Source organism: Podarcis muralis, chromosome 10 (genome assembly GCF_964188315.1).
Source record: "Podarcis muralis chromosome 10, rPodMur119.hap1.1, whole genome shotgun sequence".
Classification (NCBI taxonomy): domain Eukaryota; kingdom Metazoa; phylum Chordata; class Lepidosauria; order Squamata; family Lacertidae; genus Podarcis; species Podarcis muralis.
This window is the reverse complement of record NC_135664.1, coordinates 65,756,750-65,777,196: the sequence shown is the minus strand read 5'-3', so window position 1 is coordinate 65,777,196 and position 20,447 is coordinate 65,756,750. Positions and strand designations below refer to the sequence as shown.

At 42.9% G+C, this 20,447-nt stretch overlaps 1 protein-coding gene across 27 annotated transcripts in view; it reads left to right on the top strand.

Annotated features, from left to right (window-relative positions):
• Positions 1–20,447, top strand: part of CELF2 (CUGBP Elav-like family member 2) — a 538,053-nt gene that overhangs the window by 455,589 nt on the left and 62,017 nt on the right. For 17 of the 27 annotated variants that reach the window (XM_077935327.1, XM_077935325.1, XM_028746919.2 and 14 more), the window contains 2 exons: positions 10,078–10,107; positions 16,320–16,399. In XM_077935327.1, coding sequence (XP_077791453.1) covers positions 10,078–10,107; positions 16,320–16,399 — 110 coding nt within the window. The remainder of the gene's footprint in view (positions 1–10,077; positions 10,108–16,319; positions 16,400–20,447) is intronic. The other 10 variants (XM_028746921.2, XM_028746927.2, XM_028746933.2 and 7 more) reach the window with 1 other exon arrangement.

Genomic DNA, 20,447 nt, shown 5'->3' with positions numbered 1-20,447 from the left:
CACTTCAGCCATTCTCCACTGTTGGAAGGCAGAACTGTGTGTGCTGCATGGCCCGCCCTGAACTCCCACAACTAGCCTGCTGCCCTTGGGTGTGGTAGAGGAGGGTTTAGGGCAGCTCCACTGGTCCCACTGCACTGGGCGCCGAGCCGAGGTTGGCGTTGCAGGGCATCGTAATTATGACATAGTGCATGCACAGAACGGAAGGCAAGAGGTGGGGGAGTGTCGGAGCTTCCGTACGACTGAGCTGTAATAGCTCTCCTCCTCCTCGTATCTTCAGAATCCATGAACCTCTGCTCCAACGTTGATTAACGACCTAAGCCTTTAATGAGACTTCAGGCACACTCCCTCATTACGGAGAGTATCCAAACAGCAGCAAAAGGAGTGAGACATGTGCGCTACATTGCTACGTTTATTTCTAACTACGCAGGACAGAAAAGAAATGCATCTGCTCTCTGTGAGAGTCAGTGAACAACTGTACAAAGAAACAGGAAACCAGTAACATCAACATCCGTCTCCCATGAGACTTCCAACAGTCTGGAATGTAAACAGAGTCTTGTGACTCCAAAAACTGCACAGTGGCATAACAGAAGTCTAACAGGGAGCACTGAATTTTGGCCTTGAACAGGACGCTGCTGAAATTTGAAAGGCCAGTGTCCATTCCTGGTAGAGGACGCTGTCCTGTCCATAGGAATAAGGTACAACTGGCAAGTTGGTTCACTTCTGAGTGAAGTTGGTTCACTCAATACTGAGGAAGATGGACCAATGTTTTCTGAGTCAGAGTAAGCCAGCTTCCCATGTATTTGTATAACTGTCCACAGGATGCTGGAACATCATCCCTAGAACAAAGAACCGTATTTTTCACTCCATAAGACACACCTGACCATAAGATGCACCTAGTTTTTAGAGGGAAATGCAAGGAAAAAAATATTCTTTAAAGGGAGCGGTGAGCAGAGCCTGTATGCATCCCAAGTTCTGCTCAGCGCTCCCTTTCATGAGTCGTGTGCAGCATGTGTGCGGCGCTTGCAGGCTTTTCCCTGAGGAGGGAGAAGGGCAGCCCATCAGTCCCGCAAGAGCCGTGTGCTAAGCCAGAAGCCAGGACAGCAAGCGGGATTGCTGCGCAGCGATCCCCCTTGCTGTCCTGGCTTATGGGATAGCAGCGCACAGCCTCTCCCAGGCAGCGGGATGAAGGCTCCCCCAAGAGCCGCACACACGCTCCGCACACTCTTTAAAAGGAGCGGTGAGGAGAGCCTCCCGCCTGCATTCGCTCCATAAGACACACACACATTTCCCCTTACCTTTTAGGAGGGGGGAAGTGTGTCTTATAGAGTGAAAAATACGGTGTCTAGAAAGCTTGGTCTGAGTTCAAGGCACTTTTTCAAAGAAAGAAAGAGACGAATGGGACAGCAGAGAAAATAATAAGAAACCTAGTTGCGGGGATGGCAGGGGCAAGGCACAAACTGGGACTGGGAACTTGTGACTCATAGCAGCAGGGATGGTCCTTATGGGCCAGACAGTATGCCAAGGCCTTAACCAGAAATAAAACAGGCAGGTTAGTTAATGCTCAAGTTGCATTTGAACAGTTGCCAGGAATGAGCAGTTAACAAGCTCAGGAGAACTCATAATAGGGACAGAACTTCCCAGGGAAGGAATTTGACCTCCAGGCAGACAGGGCAGTAAGATCTCCAGTGGCAGGCTGGAATGATAACTGCCGTTATTTGTACAGTCTCCCAGAAATATCTTCTGGACTTGATAAAGGAAAATTTTGACGTTCAAAGTCTTCAGTAATAATTTAATCAAGAGGTTTCTGTGTTTGGGGTGAGTTTGGGATTTTGCAAGATATAGATATGAGATATAGCAGAGCCATCAGGAATACCTAAAGAACTGGGCTGGTGTGCCTCTTGGCTGGGGGCAGGGAATGAGTGGAAGGTAGAGACGTAAGAATGTAAGAAGATCCCTCATGGATCCCCAGCCATTGAATGAATTTGTCTAATCTCCTTGTAAAGCTACCCAGGTTGGTGGCCACAACTATGTATTGGCAGTAGCAAATCCCATAATTTAACTACATGCTGTGTAAAGAAATACTTCATTTTGTTTGTCCTCAATGTCCCAAAATTCAGGAGCCAAAGAAGGACAATGCGTGAGGAAGCACTACGGACTTGCACCCTTCAACTTGTCTGGTCCTTCTGCGCAGCATGAAATACAGATGTTATACTCAAATTATGGGTCGTAGTTATGTCCCAAAGCTGCCTTCTTCAAAGTTCTAGGTGTTTTGCCTGTCCTTTGAGGGATGAGGCTTCTGAACATTATTTGTGATGACCATAAGGGATTCTAAGATTTTCAGATATGCTCCCTTAGAAGATTGGGACCTATATATCGAGCTACTCTGTGCTCTTCAGAGGAAACAGCTGAGATTAAGAGAGGTTGAATGTTCTTTTCCTGTGACCAGGAAAAAAATAGATGTGCAGCCAAAATAAATTTGGTAGAAAATCCTTTTTTATATATAGAGTTACAGCTCAAGCCATATTATAGCCCCAGCTACCGACCACAGGAAAGCAAATTAAGCATTTAATTTTTTCATGTTAATAGGACTAATTGGATTAACTATGCAAGCTGGAAATGGATGAGTGCAGGTATCTGGGCAATTAGTTCAATATTAATTGTAGCCAATAGAGAGTCAAGTGTTTTCAATCCTGCACGAGTTATTTCGCAAGGCAAACAGCACCCTGGGTTTATACACTTGTCTGGCAGAGGTTAAGCTCATGTTGTTTCGGTCACGAAAGAGTCCCTGACCACTGTGAGCCATCAGCAAATGATGGGATTTGGCTGTGTGTGTTGATTCGTCCCTAGATTGCAATTGCACAATGAGCCACAAACTGATGAAGTGTAGCATTGGCAGTGCATTGGCCAGATGATGGTTATTACTCTGGGTCCTCCTCTCTGCACAGCCCAGATCAAATTCTTGATTGAACACACAGATAGATAGAGGGAGCATATTGGGTTATGTATGAAAGCCTAGAAGCCGTACAGACTTTTGTGGCTTAGGAGCAAAGACAGCACAACTGGTAGCAAGCACAATGTTGCATCTGTTGGAAACCGGTGTGTGTGTGCATGTGTGTGTAGCAAAGAGATGCACAAATTGGGAGAGACATGCAGCACACACTTCGGGGATGGAACCGAAGGCTGCGCAAGTCGCACGCTTTTCATGTTTTGAGATTGCTGGGGGAGCCTTTGTGCTAAACTCCATCTGTGCATCTTGTTAGGCTGATTGGAGCATGGAGCCCAGCCGTGTCGTCATGCTCCCAAACATTTTAAAATTTCCTCCGGAAGAAGGGCACCCTTCCAATACAGGTTTAGGCAACTAGCTAAGATGCTTAGTGTTGCTGTTGCTGCTGTTAATATGACTTGGGATGGGACATGATGAGGGTGGATGGCCAGCTATTTTTGTTTATTAATTTGATCCAAAACTGCTTTCTTTGAAGGGTAGAGAGTAAATTAATTCATCCATTGTTATGTGCTTGCTTATTCTCAACCTACCTCTCAGGCAGAATCAATTAGGGCTCCTGGGGAAATTACTGTTTTGCCTGATGGGGCTTGTCCTGTGAGTTTTGGCAAGGTTCGGCCATGTTTTTTAAATGTCTGTATGAAGCCATATGGAAAGGTCTGCCAGAGATTTAGGGTAGAGTATGTGAGTTGAGCTCAGCTCTGTTTTCCCCATTTCAGGGGAACCACGTGAGTAGTAAAAAGATCTGTACAGGTGCCTAGAGATGGTGATAGTCTGGATGAAGGCGAATAAACTGAAGCTCAAACCCAGCAAGAGGGAGATGTCCATTATGGGGACTCAACTGATCTGGAAACTTACAGTTCTGTGCAAGATGGGATGGGAGTCACACATCTTTTGGAGGTGCAAGATTTAAGAGGTATTTTCTGATCTTGCAGAGATCTGAGAACCTCATATCGTAGTCATGGCAAAGCGTTTACACTGGTCCACCAACTGTGATCATTGCTAGGCAATGAAAACTTGGCCTGTGTGATTTATGCTTTGGTAACTTTTATATGAAAGGTACAGGGATCTAGCATTGCTTTTGAAGACTGTCCAGAAATGCGGGAGCCTACTTCACTGATGGGAACCCACTCTATTGATATTAAAATAAACTGGCTCCAGAGTTGGTTGTTGCTACAATTCAGACTAATAATTTTAAATTGCCCTTCCCCCCACTCCCTCCAGAAGCTAGTGAGATGCTTCTGACTCCATTGAACTTAGTAGGATGATTCTGAATAAAGAGGTAACAGAATTCTGTGGCTCAGTTCAGACATTACACCAAACCGTAGTTTAAAATTATGAGAACAAGCCACAGCAAACATAGATTCCCCCTTCGCATCAAACATCGCCACCAGGAGGAATCTGGAAGCTTTTGCTTCCAGTTTAGGTTAACCACAGCTTGTTCTCTGAACCTGATGAACTCTGCTTAAACTTAACTACAGTTTGTTTGAAGCGACTTGATTGCAAAATGCAGGTTATAAAGCTTACTTGCTTTAACACAACTTAGTTAGCATTAACCGTAGTTTTAGATTTGGATGAAGCACTGTGTCGTAGTTGGAATCAAAAGCTTTCAGACTGTTGCTCACAGTTGTGAAGAAGTTGGAGATGAGGGTGAGGAGCAGATAAGCCCCAGGCTCGCTGCAGCTTGTTTTTGACATACTAAACTACAGTGTAGCATAACATTATAACACATTTGTGTGTATTCCAAGCATCATGAACTTGGGGAAAGTTTGGTAGGGCAAGACACCATGGTCCTCCTTCAGATTTTGGTGAACCAATTAGGGGGGACTCTAAAGACCAAAGCGGTTTACTTGGTGGGTCAAGTGATTGGTGAGGCTTCCATAAATACTACACAGATTTGCTCAGTGAAGGTTGGTGACCTTCTGAAAAACCAAAATACATTGTGAGGTGGTTGTTGACTTTTAAAAAAATGTTTTCATAAACATGCTTGAGCTTGTGGAAAGGATCGCATGAAACCCACTACACCTTTCTAAGAGGCCAAAGGAAGCATGTTGTGAAGTAAAAGTAATCCCCCCCCCCGCACACAAAATTATTAGGAATGCTTCAGAAATTCAGTCATTGCCAATCCCAGTATAAACTGAAACAATCTACAGCTCCTGTAATTATGTCTTGATCCGAATTTAGTTATCTGCCGACTTTCAAACTTTCTGAACATTCTGACAGAGATCTCAGCTGAAAAAAATCTAGAGAACTACGTTTTAAAATGTGTATGTTGAGATAAAATATGTCTGAATATAGTATATAAATGTGGATTTTGTGGATTTTTAAATGTGCAGGTTAATGCAAAGAGAGAGAGAGGAGGGACTAGATATTTGGGGTGAAACATGCAGAAGTGATGCAGACAAGAAACAGGCCGCTTTTTGCACCCCTAACCATTATTTTGCCAAATGAATATTTCTCAGCAAGCGCCCAGGGAACAGTGTATGGAAAGCGGGGATGAAATAGCGTGTGGGGAGCCTTATCAGTTTGCAGCTACTGAAATTTGCTTGCAGTACTGATGAATAATGGCAAATCTGAGTTAAGATACCATTTCAATTGAGATGACAAGTGTAATAGATGCGTCTCTAAATCTGCGCAGTGACAAGTTCTTGTGCTTCGTTCTGATCCCGTCTGCAAGGAGGAAATTGCTTTGAGAAAACCTTTCTCCAGTCAAACACTGATCTATTCTGGACAGCTGGCAGGCAGTCTCACAGAAAAATAGTGAAAGTTCACTCACTTTAGGATTTACTAGCAATCTGTGACATTCCAAAAGTGGAGTTGATTAATCTGGATCAATAATCCCGGCTACTAAAAGAGAGCCCTGATAGAAATATATATGGTATGTATTTACATCTTTGGCCTGCTCTGTTCGGAGGGCTTGTTTCAGGTTATAATGCTTAAGAAAGCTAAGTAAATAAATAAATGCAATATTCATGTGGCATAAAAGAGGGGAAGGGTGAGCAATATGAAAATAATAACAGAACAAGACAAGTTGCAACATGATCACAGTGCTGGTTGCGGACAAATTAGGAGTAATGATGCTCCACATTCACTCCACCTGAGTGAATAAAAAGGTGTGTGACTCATGAGGAAAGATTGTAGGTGCCTGGTGCGTTTTGAGAGGGACTTCCAAAGAACTGCTATCAGCAGTTGGCGAAGAGTAGGGGTGGGGAAAGGGACGCGGGTGGCACTGTGGGTTAAACCACAGAGCCTAGGGCTTGCCAATCAGAAGGTTGGCGGTTCGAATCCCGGCAACAGGGTGAGCTCCCGTTGCTCAGTCTTAGCTCCTGCCAACCTAGCAGTTTGAAAGCACGTCAATGTGCAAGTAGATAAATAGGTACCGCTCTGGCGGGAAGGTAAACGGTGTTTCCGTGCGCTGCTCTGGTTCGCCAGAAGCGGCTTAGTCCTGCTGGCCACATGACCCAGAAGCTGTACGCCAGCTCCCTCGGCCAGTAAAGCAAGATGAGCGCTGCAACCCCAGAGTCGGTCACGATTGGACCTAATGGTCAGGGGTCCCTTTACCTTTAGGGGTGGGGAAGCTGAGGGCCAAATGCAGGTTTCTCTGTCTAGCCCTCACGACTCTCACTCTAGGCTACACCCTATTCTAACAACTCCCTGTGAGGGATTGCGTCCCTCAGACTGAAAATGTTTCCCTGCCCCAATGTGGAGAAATCTGGTTGGCCACTGTGCGAACAGGATACTGGAATGAATGGACCACTGGCCTGATCTAGTGGGCTCTTCTTACTTTCTTACCCCCATATCTCTATATTTTCTTCCTAGGCATTTTTGTTTTCATTCTGAAAACTGGATGCTTTGAGCCTAAAGGCCTTTGCTCAACGAAAGGGCATAGAATTCCAGCTTTCCCCAACCTGGTGCCCACCAGATGTTTTGGGCTATAACTCCCATTATCCCTTGCCATGAAGATGCTGATGGGACTTGTAGTCCAAACATCTGGAGGGCATCAGATTGGGGGAAACTGGTCTATTTTGTGCAACACAACGCTGAAGCACTTGTTCCGAAACTTGATGCTTTGGAGGGAAGCATGAGGTGATGTAGACATTCTGGTGCCTAATGTGTGTGAGTAGGAAGATATTTGTTAATTCTTGCAGTTTGCACATTGAAGCATGAGATTTGATTAGCCATATCTTAATGTGCATGATGGTAAATGTTATTAATGGGCGGAAAGCTGCCAGGCTGCCCTCTTTATCTTCAGTGACCGCTTGGCGTTATGGCAATCTATGCAGTATTATTATTATTATTATTATTATTATTTAGATTTATGCCCTACCCTGGTTTGCAGGCTCAAGGTTTTAAAAAGCACTCTACCCTTGGCATTTGCCCTCATCCTTAAGATGCATTTTTTAAAGCCTCATCTAACTCAGGTCTTCTTACCATGTTAGAAGAAAGCATAAATAGAGGATTGACTGATTGATTTTTACTACATAAAATAAAATAAAATAAAATAAATAAAATAAAATAGGAAGCACATAAATTACATGTGTCAACAGAAGTTCAGTAGGGAAGTTTACAAAATATATTTTCACTGTATATTTGCATATTCTTAAAAACTGGGAGTAATCTAAGATTGAACCAAATAACACACACACACACACACACACACTGTGTGAATTTGGGGGAATCCTTTCAGTTTTGAAGGTGGGGAGGAACATATTAACAACAATTTGATGTCAGCAGCATGGTTACCTCGAGAGCACCAAACTCCATTTCAATTGTGCATCCGGAACTTGCCGATGTGCCGTTGAATCCGGCCTGCAAAACAGTGGCAGTCTGGAGTCACCCTCAGTTGTTACTAAGTAGAAAATGTGATGGATGCATAAACTGTACCTTAATGATTCGCTGTCGTTTTGCACGTTGCTAAAGCTTTTCTGGCCTTCTGTATGCCAGCTCAGCATATACTAAGAAAGTTAGTGGGGAGAGCAGAACTACAAGCTATACAAGACATGGGGTTACTGCCAAAAGAAGTCAGATTCAGTTAGATGTACCTGTATCATGGCTCCATCCCTGTACCATACCATTGGCTGCCACTGGCAGAAGGCAGGGGCTGGCATAACAGCACAGGTAAGACTAAACATAGGAAGAACATGGGGAACTTACTTATACCTAGTCAGGACACTGGCCCAGCTGGCTCAGTATTCCCTACTCTGACTGGCAGGGGCTTTCTGAGGTTTTAGGCAGGAGTCTTTCCTAGCCCTATCTGAAGATGCTGAGGATTGAACCTGAGACCACTGAGATCTGTTCCATCAGATGTTATGAAGAGCTCAGAGGGATCGCAGGCTAGTGCTGTCATCTTGAGTAGCAGACCTGTGCCCCGGTATTGCGTGTCATTTTGCCATGGAGCGAAATTCCGAGGCAAAAGGGGGAAATAGCTGGAGTAACTATTTCCCCAACAAATTACTTCCTCCTTAATGCTTTCTTTCCTCTTTTAAAGTTGTGTCCCACACGCTGACTGTAATTCATAGTAAAATTATAACCTGGGCAGGAGCTGCCAGAGCAGAACTAAGGCTACAGCTGCCCCCTGTCAGGAAGATGTGCCCCAGGCTGGTTCTTGGAGCTAGGCATACCTACCTTCAGTCTGGCTTGCATGTTACAGAATACCGTGTGGAAGAGCTCGTGATGGGTCACCTCTGCATGCAGTGGCCACCAGCAATGTCCATTGTTACCATGATCATTCTCAACATGATGGTGGCAACCTGCACTCATAGCTGTCAACTTACAGATTTGAAAATAAGGGACCAGCAGCCAAAATAAGGGATTTTAGTCAACCAGATCCCAAGCCAAAGGCAGAAAGCTCAGCCAGCAGCCAAACGAAGCCTCAAGCTGTGGTTCCCACAGCACAGCAACCCGGCAAAGGGGATGCAGCAAGGAAAACCACTGTCACCTCTCCGCTGGGAAGCGCTGAGCAAAGGCGAGTCCCCAGGCAACACGGCCGATTTGATCGGCACAAGGCATGCAAGCTCCACCCCCAGTCGTTCTTAGACTCCTTATTGGGTGAGCAACGCAGCCAAGCAACACAGTTGGAGCCTCCTGGCCGGCAGGGAGGGAGGGAGAGGAGCTGCTTCCTTTGAAACCCGGGAAATTTAAGGGACATCATCAGTAAGGGACAGCAGTGGGAAACAGCACTGGGATAAGGGAGTTTCCTGCCAAATAAGGGACGGTTGACAGCTATGCCTGCACTGTGAGCCACAGCACTTGTTGTGGCCACAGAGTGAGGCAACTTTTACATGGACCACATTTCAAGTGTCTTCCACATGGATGCTGGAACATGTATCCCAGCTCTCAAATGTTCCCTGATCAGTATGTGGATTGTGGCTTTTTGTCAGAAGTTGTAACCAGTCAATTTGCTTCTCTCCAGTGTTGTTTCCTTTCCAGTAAATCATTTAATTGTCTCCACACATGCGCCCCCTCTGCCCCATATACTTCCACATGCTGCTGTTGTCTTCCTCCATGTACCCATCACTTCCTTCCTTGAATAAAGGGAATACTAATCCCCATGCTCTTGAGAAGACTTGGGATAGATATATTATTTACTCCATCTGCCTGTTGGAAAACTGGGGCATGGGGCTGCGGATGAGATGAGCAGAAATGTGGTCAGAGTTCGTTTTTCTTGAGCGGCCTTTGGTGGGTGATTGCACCCTACCATCAATGGTACAAAGTCTGCTGCTCAGAACCATTGCTCTAAGGAAATCATACAGAATTGTACTTGTTTCTCTAGAGGAACGAACAGAGGGGGCAAGCTCGCGTAAGAGACTGCAGTGCCTAGCTGTTTCATAAATACCAAGGAGCAGAGAGCAGGAGCAACCCTCAAGAACTGGGATGGGGAAAGCCTGGGAAGATGGGGAAATAGTGGACAATTTGCTTGGATGACTTGGGAGCTGCTGCATCAAAGTTGTGTAACGACTTTGCTGCAGCTGAGAGAATGAAGTTGGGTAACCCTTATTTATCTGCTTATAATGAGTAATGTTTTAAAGATAGATGATTTTGAGACTGATGGTAAATTTGGACCTCTTTAATTTTAGTGCACAGCCTCAATATGGAGTCTAGCCGAGGTACTGTAGACCATTTACCATTTTACTACTACACCTATTTGTCTAGAATTATGTATAGAAAGTTGTTAATTTGTTTGAATATTTTTAATTGTCCCCCAAAAAATGTTTCCTGGATTATACCTGCAGAAACCTGTCATGTGTCTAAACAGTTAAAATATGACCAGCCGATCGGCTGTATCAGAAAAATACAAATTAGCATAATCTCTTAGTAAATAATTTTAATATTCTAATTTGATGATAGTACTAAGCTATGCCATTTATTCCTACATGAATATTGTCCTCCCTGGTGCTGAGGACTTTAATGTTTGCAATAAAATGCAGTGTATGATGTTAAAATGCATTGATAGAATTTAATCAGACAATGTCATAATAGCTTTGAGTTCAAGCAAACATTGCTTCCTCTGTGACCCAGTGTGGGCACAATACTGCAAACCATAGTTTACAAATGGAGAGCCAATCTCAGCAATGCATCCACTCCTCCCTTCCATTTCCTTGTTTTACCTTAACCACTGCTTAGTGCCATGGTATGGGAGCCCCTCCTTTGACCAGAATTTGAAACCATGGTTTGAAATAGTTTTGCAAACCCTGGTCAAAAAGACACCTGGTTAAGCTTGACCATGTTTGGTTGGTTGGTTGGTTGGTTATTTATTTACTTATTTATTTATTTATTTACTTACTTACTTACTTACTTATTTACTTACTTATTTATTTACTTATTTACTTACTTACTTACTTACTTACTTATTTACTTACTTACTTACTTACTTACTTACTGATTGATTGATTGATTGATTGATTGATTGATTGTAGTGTTTATACACTGCCAACTCTTGTAAAATGTCAAGGCACTCCAGTAGACCATACCTGACACTGGCTCTGATATGCAAGCTATGGTTTGCAAGGTGGCAGAACTGCATTTGCACCAGACCATTATGCTGTTCAATTAAAATGTTAATGTCTTCCTGACTTGATATTCTTTCCAGGTAGATGCAAACAGAAACAAAACTAAAACCAGCAATGTTTTAGATTCACATATTGCTTTCCATAAAACAGTCTGTTTGACTGTAAAATATATTCTTCGTTTTGCTGATTGACCACGGGGGCAAGAATATTGAAACTTTAAAAAATAGTCTTGGTTTGCTGTAACTTTCATGTCTCAGGTCTATAATGAAAATGTGCTTCAGCCTTTGTCTGTATATTTAGATTTGCTTCATTTGGAAACCTTTTAAGTTGTAGCGGTAGTAATAATAATGATGATGATGTTTGGGTGAAATTGAGTGGAACATGCTGTTATTTTTCTCCCAAAACAAAACAAAAACCCAAGTTTCCAAACAATGCCAGGCTAAAAAAAAAGCTTAAAAAAATCAATGTACATTAGAGATCACAAGCAAAATGAGGCTAAGCTATGATAGCTAAGCTTTTAGTATGTCTCAGTATTGCTGTGAAATCATCTTGAATCTGCACTATTTCGCATCCGCTTTTTGTGGGAGGTACCTTTCGAGAATGTAAGAACAAATGCAAATTTCAAATGACATTTTTATTAGTTAGAACTAAGGCAGATGTGTAAATAAGTTCACAGACATTTACTGGCCTGCAAAATCTTTTACTAGGCAGAAGTCGGATGGAGATTTCTGCCCTCTTGTAGCAACCCACTGCCTTTCTATGCTGGGAACAGAGGAAGTGGCAGAATGCTAAATCTCTTTCTCCCCCTCGCTTACTTTCCTCCATGAAATCCCATACACTCGCCTGCATGCTTCTGTCCTGTGTCTACCAGATTATTGCTTAAATACAAGGCTAAGTGAAAAGTGAAAACCAGCTGAGCAGCATTAAAATCGATCTCCACAATTTACAGAATTTGGTACAAACAGGGCAAATTCCGTCCCACCAAGGCCTGTCATTCTGCTGTTGTCTTTTCCTCCATCTAGGTCATGAGCATGATGCTCTTTCGTGGCACACATTTTCAAGCATGGAGCGCAATGTTCACTTTAAAATACCTTATTCCAAGGCATCAAAGTTGCACCAACCCTCTTTGCTTCTGAAGAAAGTTATCTCTGTTTGGGGTGGGGTTGAGCAGTTAATTCACCCAGTGCCTCTTTCAAATGTTTGGTGCACTGATCTCTTCTGCAATCTGAACAAGTGAAATTTGCAGCAAGCAGTTGTTAGGTAGCCATTGACAGTGCACACCCAAGACAACTGCCTAACAATGGGAGTCTAGATGTTTGCAATGTCAGTCATAGGTTGGTTATCAGTTGTCACATGAAAGCTGGCGACTGAACATGTGAAAATGTCCTTTGTTTGGAGTTAGGGATAAAGCTACACTATATTCCAAAGTTGGTCCTTATTAGACCTCCAAAAATACCGTATTTTCCGGCATATAAGACGACTGGGCGTATAAGACGACCCCCTAACTTTTCCAGTTAAAATATAGAGTTTGGGATATAATCACCATATAAGACTACCCCTCTTCCAACGCACACCAAATAAAATTTTAAAAAACCAGTCTCCAGTCCGGCTCGGAAATCTGCTCCACTTCCCAGTGGCCAGGAGCTTCTGGGGCCAATTTTCAAGCATATTTCTGCTTCATCTAGAGAGCTTGGTGTCCTCTGATTTAGTTTGCTGTCGTTTTATCCTTTGGTAGGGAGTTGCTGCAGGAGCTGCTGCTGTAGCCAGCATATAAGACGACCCCCCCACTTTTGAGAAGATTTTCCTGGGTTAAAAAGTAGTCTTATACTCCAGAAAATACAGTATTTCTAGCATTCACACAGCAACAGATCCAAACTTCAGTCTCTACATAACATCTATGTGATCTTGTCCCTGAAAATGACATTATACCATCAGGATGTCTGAAGTCAAATCATCTAGCCAGCCAAGAGATGTAGAATAGGTCTATTAACATTTATCTAGGGTTCTAGAATTGCACTTTTCCCTTCAAAGGTAGCACATTGAATGCATCCACACGAATTACTGGAAAATAAATGCATTGACAAACATCCACATTAATGGGCTTCACATGAATCCACTCACACCTTGAAAAGACGTGTTTAGTGATCAAGGTGTTGTGCTGGCTAGCCCTCCCCGGCCAAGCTCCCTGCTGGCTACACAGAAGCGGTACAGTGACCCTGGGCATGAATCAATGCCTCTACGCAAGGGAGAACGCTGGGCCAATCAGGATACCTCTTTGTGTGGAGGAACCCTAACCACATGGTTTGGATTTCCAAAGTGATATGCAAACTGAAACACAGCTATTCTGCAAAGCTTGCACCTTTCCCCATTTTGTGATGTGGGTCTCCAACCAAATTATGTTTACAGAGATATGTGCATTTTAAAAATCCGTATGTTAGTGGGAAAGCATATATACCCTTGTGCAAATTAATTGAAACAAACAATGTAGTTTATTGTACAAAACTCACATATACATGTACAAAACTCACATTCATTAGTAATGGATATGACCTCCACTATTTTTATTGGGGGGGGACTCACTTACGCAGCACTTGAACACAGTTTGGCATGGAGTCTACTAGTTTTGAACAGTCACTGTTGATTTTTGGATCCCTGTACCACTCTTGAATCAGCGCCTGAATGAGCTTCTCCGTAGTCGTACAGTCTGCAGCTCAGAGGTGACTTTTGCATATAGCCCACAAATTCTCAATGGGATCTACGTCCGGGGAGTTCCCTGGCCAATCAAGTACCTGTATTTGCTGCTGTGTCATGAATTTCTTCACCACTTTCGATGTGTGAAAGGGGGCTAGGTCCTGCTGCAATATCCCAGTACCGCCAGGATACCTCTTTTCCAGCTCTGGAATAACACTCTTTTGTAGAACCTCCATATATTGTGGCAAGCGCATCATTCCTTCTATTGGCTGCAGGCTTCCGACACCATAATGATCAACTGACTTTTCGTGTTCATTTTGAGTACAGATAGAAAACATTATTTGTTTCAATTAATTTGCACAAGGGTGTAAAATGCACTACACACTGAAGAAAATTGCCTGCAAGAATGTGTGCATCGGGCAAAACTGTGCACAAAAGATGTGTATATTGGGAGGAGTTGGCGCTGAAACGCTGGCAAATTTGTTAAAAACCAGCAAACTGATGTGGAAAACTAAACTGAAGACTGGGAAAAATGAAAAACAGAGAGAAACCAAAGTACACAGGGTTGCCCATGCCTAGTCCAAATGTAGGACCCTTCACGCTTCCAGCCCATTTGTATATGCCCCGCCCCCCACTGTTTTAACGCTGTTCAGCATCCTTTCATTTTCCTGGCTTCTGCGTCTCAATACCATTTTCCTCCTTTTTTGTCCTCCCTGTCCTCAGCTTCATTTCGCCTACGCAAAGGGTGGGGAACCTTTGGCCTTGGCCAGTTCTGAAGCCTTCTTGGCAAGTGACCAGTTCAAGCCACTGGAAAGAGTGATCTGCTCCTGTCCTAGCAGAAGGAAGAAGGGATGATAGAAGGGATGTCACAGAGAAAGAGAGAGATGGGCGCAGCAGAAAAAGAGAGACCCAATTTGGGCACTGGCCCTGCCTACTACCAGCATGTGAACCCAGACAGAATGCAACCCTCAAAGGGGTAGGGAGAGAAGCAAAAGGTTCCCCAACCCTGACCTGTACAGTGGTACCTCTGGTTACGTACTTTATTCGTCCGTTCTTAACCCGAAACCGTTCTTAACCTGAGGTACTACTTTAGCTAATGGGGCCTCCCACTCCCGCCACGCCTCCAGCACGTGATTTCTGTTCTCATCCTGAGGTAAAGTTCTTAACCCGAGGTACTACTTCCATGTTAGTGGAGTCTGTAACCCGAGGTGTTTGTAACCCGAGGTACCACTGTACTGTCATTTAACACAACTGTCTTTCGCAACCCACATGATTTTGTTTCTACACGTTTGTGAAATCATCTCATCCGATGCAGTGTGCCATGATGTCGTCAGTGGTATCACAATACCATATATAATAATAAAATAAAATGGCGGCATGGAAAGTGGAGGCCAAGGAAGCATGAGCCAAGAGTTAGGGAAAGAGTGGCAAGACGAGTGGCATCGAAGCAAAACACTGTAAATGAAAGGCTCTTTCAGAAATATGTGCCAAATTAGGTACATTCAGTGCAGTCCGTTTGTTTGATCATGCTTGCCACCATGCAGCTAGTCAGATTGATAAAGTGCCATGGAGAATCATTTTATCCGTTCGCCTAGGCTGGCAGCCTTCTATTTTTCCCCTGGAATTATGGCTGTCATTTTCTATTCACGATGCGGAAACAGGCAAAACTCTTTGCATTTATTTATGTGTTTCAACCTCCTCCCATCTTTGCGTAGACATGAGCACGCTTGAGCAAAGGTGATGGCCTGGATCAGACCAATTAGCTTTTAAGGTCATGTATTGTTTTTGGTAAGCATTTACTTCCAGTGTTTTATTTTGGGGTGAGTAAAAATCTCCTCCACCCAAACACACTTACACTTGCAGAGTTGACTGACAATAGTTTGGGAATTATTTAAAGTTAATGTAACTTATGCCTCTTCCTCAGTCCCACACACCCTGTATAATCTTAAAAAGTGTAGTCAACTTGAAACTTTCGTAGTGAAGTGCTGGTTGCAAAAGCAGCGGCCGCAGACCAGAGCCCCGCTCCCCACTAGCACTTTAAGCTATAAACCCACCATATCTATACAGTAATTTTTGCTGTGTCGTTGGTCAATGCTTAATTCGGTTACTAAAGCATGTGTCCGTCCATGAAGCAAGCAGTCTTTTCACCGTGGCTTTAAACAAATAACCTCTAAGTTCCTGGACATCTTAAATAAACGACCGACAAGGAATAGGAGATACATCTAAAAGACCATCATTGGTTTTCAAGCCCTGATGCTTAGAAGGGTGAAGGGAAAACACCCCCAACGCGTTGCTGTCGTTTTTCTCACCCAAAGTCAGTCCCCCCCCCCCTTCCTTCCTTCCTCTCTCTTTCTCTTTCCTTTCCTCCCACCTCTCCCCACCCTACCAATCTATGGTCAGATCAGTGGGCCAGCATTCTGCTGAGCCAAATAAATTAGAGAAGTGGTTTTTCTTTTCTTTTTTCGGTTTGGTTATTTTATTTTTTTAATTTTATGTACTACGGAGAACAGTGTCGTCTTGTGGCCGTTCTCGTAGACTGTGTTGGTTTAACAAGCGTCCAACCCTTCTGTCTTGTTGTTTTTTTGTCTTTCCTGCTCCCTGTCCCCTTGTTCCCACAGGCTGTGCGTTTGTCACGTTTTCGACAAGGGCAATGGCACAGAATGCAATCAAAGCCATGCACCAGTCTCAGACCATGGAGGTACAGTACTGTATCATCTGCCCTTTCTTTGTTTTTCTTTGTGCAAATGATTGAGAATGTAAAGCCATGCTCTCCCGGAGAAGATCAGACGCATGACAATCACAGACTTAAACTTCTGCCGGCTCCCTCCGCTCTTTTGTTTCCCCATCTCTCTGACATTTACTTCCCTTAATTGTCTGAGAATGAAGGATGATCTCTCTGCTGCTATTTCACAATATGGTGGCATTCAACAGATAATAATATAGTTTGTTGAAATACCACTTTGCCCATCTGGCAAGCTACGTATACATTTAACACACTGGATTTTCCTTTACATGTATATATTATTTTAAACAATCCATGCTCCAGTCAAAAATTTGTACTGGTCAAGCGACATGGAAAAGGGCGGGGTTTGGCCTTCCCTCCCCCTGCATACAAGCATCTATTACTGTAGCTACCCAATGAAAATTCAAATTATGTCAGAAAACAACAAATTACTAGTCTCTCTAGAGAGAGAGCAAATATCTACTCCATCTTTGGCTTGCACTGAAAGTGTTTACTTGCCTAAATAAAGGTGTCCCCTCCCCCAACCCCAGTCTGTGATTTATGTCATGGTCTTTCAGAATTTTGCACAAAAGAGCCTCACCAGTCAACTATGTCTTATTCTGGATCTTCTAATTTAATCATTTGAGAATGCATGTTATATTGTATTATGTATACTGTATCTGTGTATTGATTATCTCCTCTAAAAAAGCATTTTGGTGTAATGTGCATTTGTTTCTTGCTCTTTTTTTTTGTATTCTCTTTTCTTTTAAAATGAGGATTGTTCAGTTTCCTTGAATAATATTTCCCCCCCTTTTGCAATGCTTTACTTTCCCAAAGCATGCTGGGTACTAAAATGAACCCCAACAGTGTGTCTGTGTCATTGAACTGCTTTGTATAATGAGCAAAGAAAAATATAAAAGTGCATGGAAATGTCACTGTCTTCTGTATTCTCCAGAAATATTGATATTGGCATTGCAAAGCTATTGTCTTTCCGATCTCTCCTGACTTTAGTTGAGATTATTTTGATATTTTATAATCAATGTGTTTTTCTTTCCAGTGCTATCCATTTTTAAGGCATTGAGAGTCTACATCTTTAGATGTGACTCCTGCCACAGAAAGGAACCCAATTGTCTTCACTATTAAATGGCATTTAAATAGAAAAGTGTTTCTGCGCACACACATTGATATAAAAAAACAACAACCCAGGAACTTTAAAAAAAAAGAAACCTCTTTGGGTTCAGTGAGACACCCTCCCTCTTTTTCCGTGTCCTAAATCTTGTAATGTTAGCAATGCACATTTTATTATGTATTGCCTCGAGAGAAAAGGGGAGGGGTATATTGACCTCATTTAATGAGGCTCCTGAACCCAACCTGGTTGGAGAAGATTTGAAATAGGAATGTATTAGAACCTCAGAGGTATGGAGGTTTGTTTATTGATATTAATTTATATACCGCTTATGTGCCAAAGTGGCTATTAAGTTACCTGGTAACCATCCAGGATCATAGCACAATAGACTTGCACAAAGCACAGTGGAACTGTCCCAACTTCTCCTCTTCCCTTCAGCATCCCGTCCACCTTCAAAGTCTGCATACAACCCCTAATTCTTAGAGCAACTTTGCCATCCTGGCTCCCTCTAGGTACACTTTGGATTACAACTCCCTTCAGGCCTAGCCAGCAGCTGTGACTGGGCCTGGTAGGAGCTATCATCCAGAACATCTGGAGAGTGGCATGAAATTGTGCAAGATAATCAAAACAGCCACCATGCTCTCGCCCTAAAAAACAGGAAGATGTTGTCTGGGAAAGTGGCACCCCATATTTTGGCTTCAAAGTGTTAGAGGGTGAGCAGGCCATTTCAGAACCAAGGGGGAAACTTGGCCCATAGCTGTCAACTTACAGATTTGAAAATAAGGGACCAGCAGCCAAAATAAGGGACCTGCAGCCTCACCTGTTCCAGGCACTCCAGTCTTCCTGTCCTCCTGCAGTCTGGTCAAACTCATAGCTTCAAGAACACTGTCCAACCAACTTTGTAACCAGAGGTTCAACTGAATAGAATCTGAATCACATGCACCACAAGGCCTATGCAGCCTCAACTTAAGATGGCTCCCCGGCCTGGCTTTGCACGCAAAGTTTGCAGTAGCACGTGCAACAAAATGGCGTCCAGCATTCAAAAACCCCCTCAGCTTGCATTAACTAGCCACACACAAGGCATTCAAGCTCCACCCCCCAGTCGTTCTTAGACTTCTTATTGGGTGAGCAACACAGCCAAGCAACACAGTTGGAGCCTCCCTTCTCCCTGGCCAGCAGAGAGGGAGGGAGAGGAGCTGCTTCCTTTGAAATTAAAGGGACATCATTTAAGGGACATTTAAGGGACATCCATCAATAAGGGACAGCAGCGGGACATGGCGCTGGAATAAGGGACTGTCCCTTCAAATAAGGGACACTTGACAGCTATGACTTGGCCAAAACATAATGTGAATGGGATGGGGTGCCATTTTTAACGTGGCCTTTGAAAGACCTGGTGTGTTCTTATGAATTTCATCTATGTCTGATGATAGATTTTTAAAGTAATGTTCCAGCGTGTTGTCAATTCTCCTTTTGCTTTCTCACTATCTTCAGACATGGGCGGAACTCCTGAGAGTATACCAATGTCTTCTGAAAGAAAGCTCAGAAATGGTTTTCCATGTACTGCTGAAAGGAAAAGCACAAAGGCTGGATTTGACAGAGAGAAAGAATTAATGGGATGGAGACAGACGAAAACTGTAAAATTATAAAATGGGGAAATACCTGCTAATCTTAAGATAGTGAATAGGATGGCGGGAGGAGAGAATATATTGGTTTAGGTCAATATACTATTATGTTATCCCTTCCTTGGTTATTAATGTCAACACTATTATGGTAAAAGAGTTGACTTTCAATAGCTAATATTAAATCTGGACACTCAACCAGAAAGTATAATGCCGCTGGCACTTTGATTTCATGTTTAATGCAAAGAGAATTCTTTTCAAATGGAAGATTATATATTATGCAATCAGGTTTCAACTGAAATAGTGACGTTATTTTCTGTCCCTGATTTCATTATTTTCACTTCTTCAGTACACTCCACAATGTATTTTTCAGTGCAAACACGAAATACAAAATGATGAGAATGAAAATGTTCATAGGAACAAGTTTCCCCAAAAGTTAATGGCTTCTTAGATTGCTATTTAATCCCCTATGCATATATATGTGTGACAGACAGATATATATGTGAAGTTATGCTCAATTATTTCATTAGTCGAAGGCAACTAATTTTTTTTTTTTTAATCATGGAACAAATTAGTTAGGGCAATAGCAATTATTTTCCGATACGAAGCCACTGTGCTATGTATGATTTCAATCTTTCTGATGTTTGTGCTCTTGAAATTCTGCCCTGATGAAATATGAAGCAAACTGGGGGGGGGGGGGAGTGGGGTCAGATTATAGATTCACAAAATGCTGCAATATTGTTTTATACAATTTACTGCCAGTTAGCATTCATAAATACAATATTGGCTGTCGTGTGGAGCTCAGAGCTGAAAGACTGTAGACTTGAACTGCTATCTCATATTCCTGTCCTTGAAATTTATTTCTGCTTCGTTTGAAAGAGATTTTAAGAGTCCTATTCATTCATCTGTGTACTGGGAGTACGCAGTAAGCTGCTTGTATCTCCTACAAAATCTGACATGAAACAGAATCCAAATTTGCCATGTTGCCTATTCTTTCATTTAAACTGGGGGGAGAGGGGAAACAGCTTCAATTTATATAGTGAAGGCAAGAAAATATTTTTTTTTTCATTAAACTTTAAACTGCTTGGAGGAAGCAATGATGATGCCTTGATGATGTCTCTGTAATCTTTACAGGCCATTGTTTGATCACCTCTGTGCACCTAATTTTTACTTGTCCCCTACCCCACCTCCAAAACAGAAAAAAACACATTTTCCTACAGTCATTTAAGCAGATGTGATCCTGTGAGACATACTGCTATTGTTCCAGGGGTGCAATCCA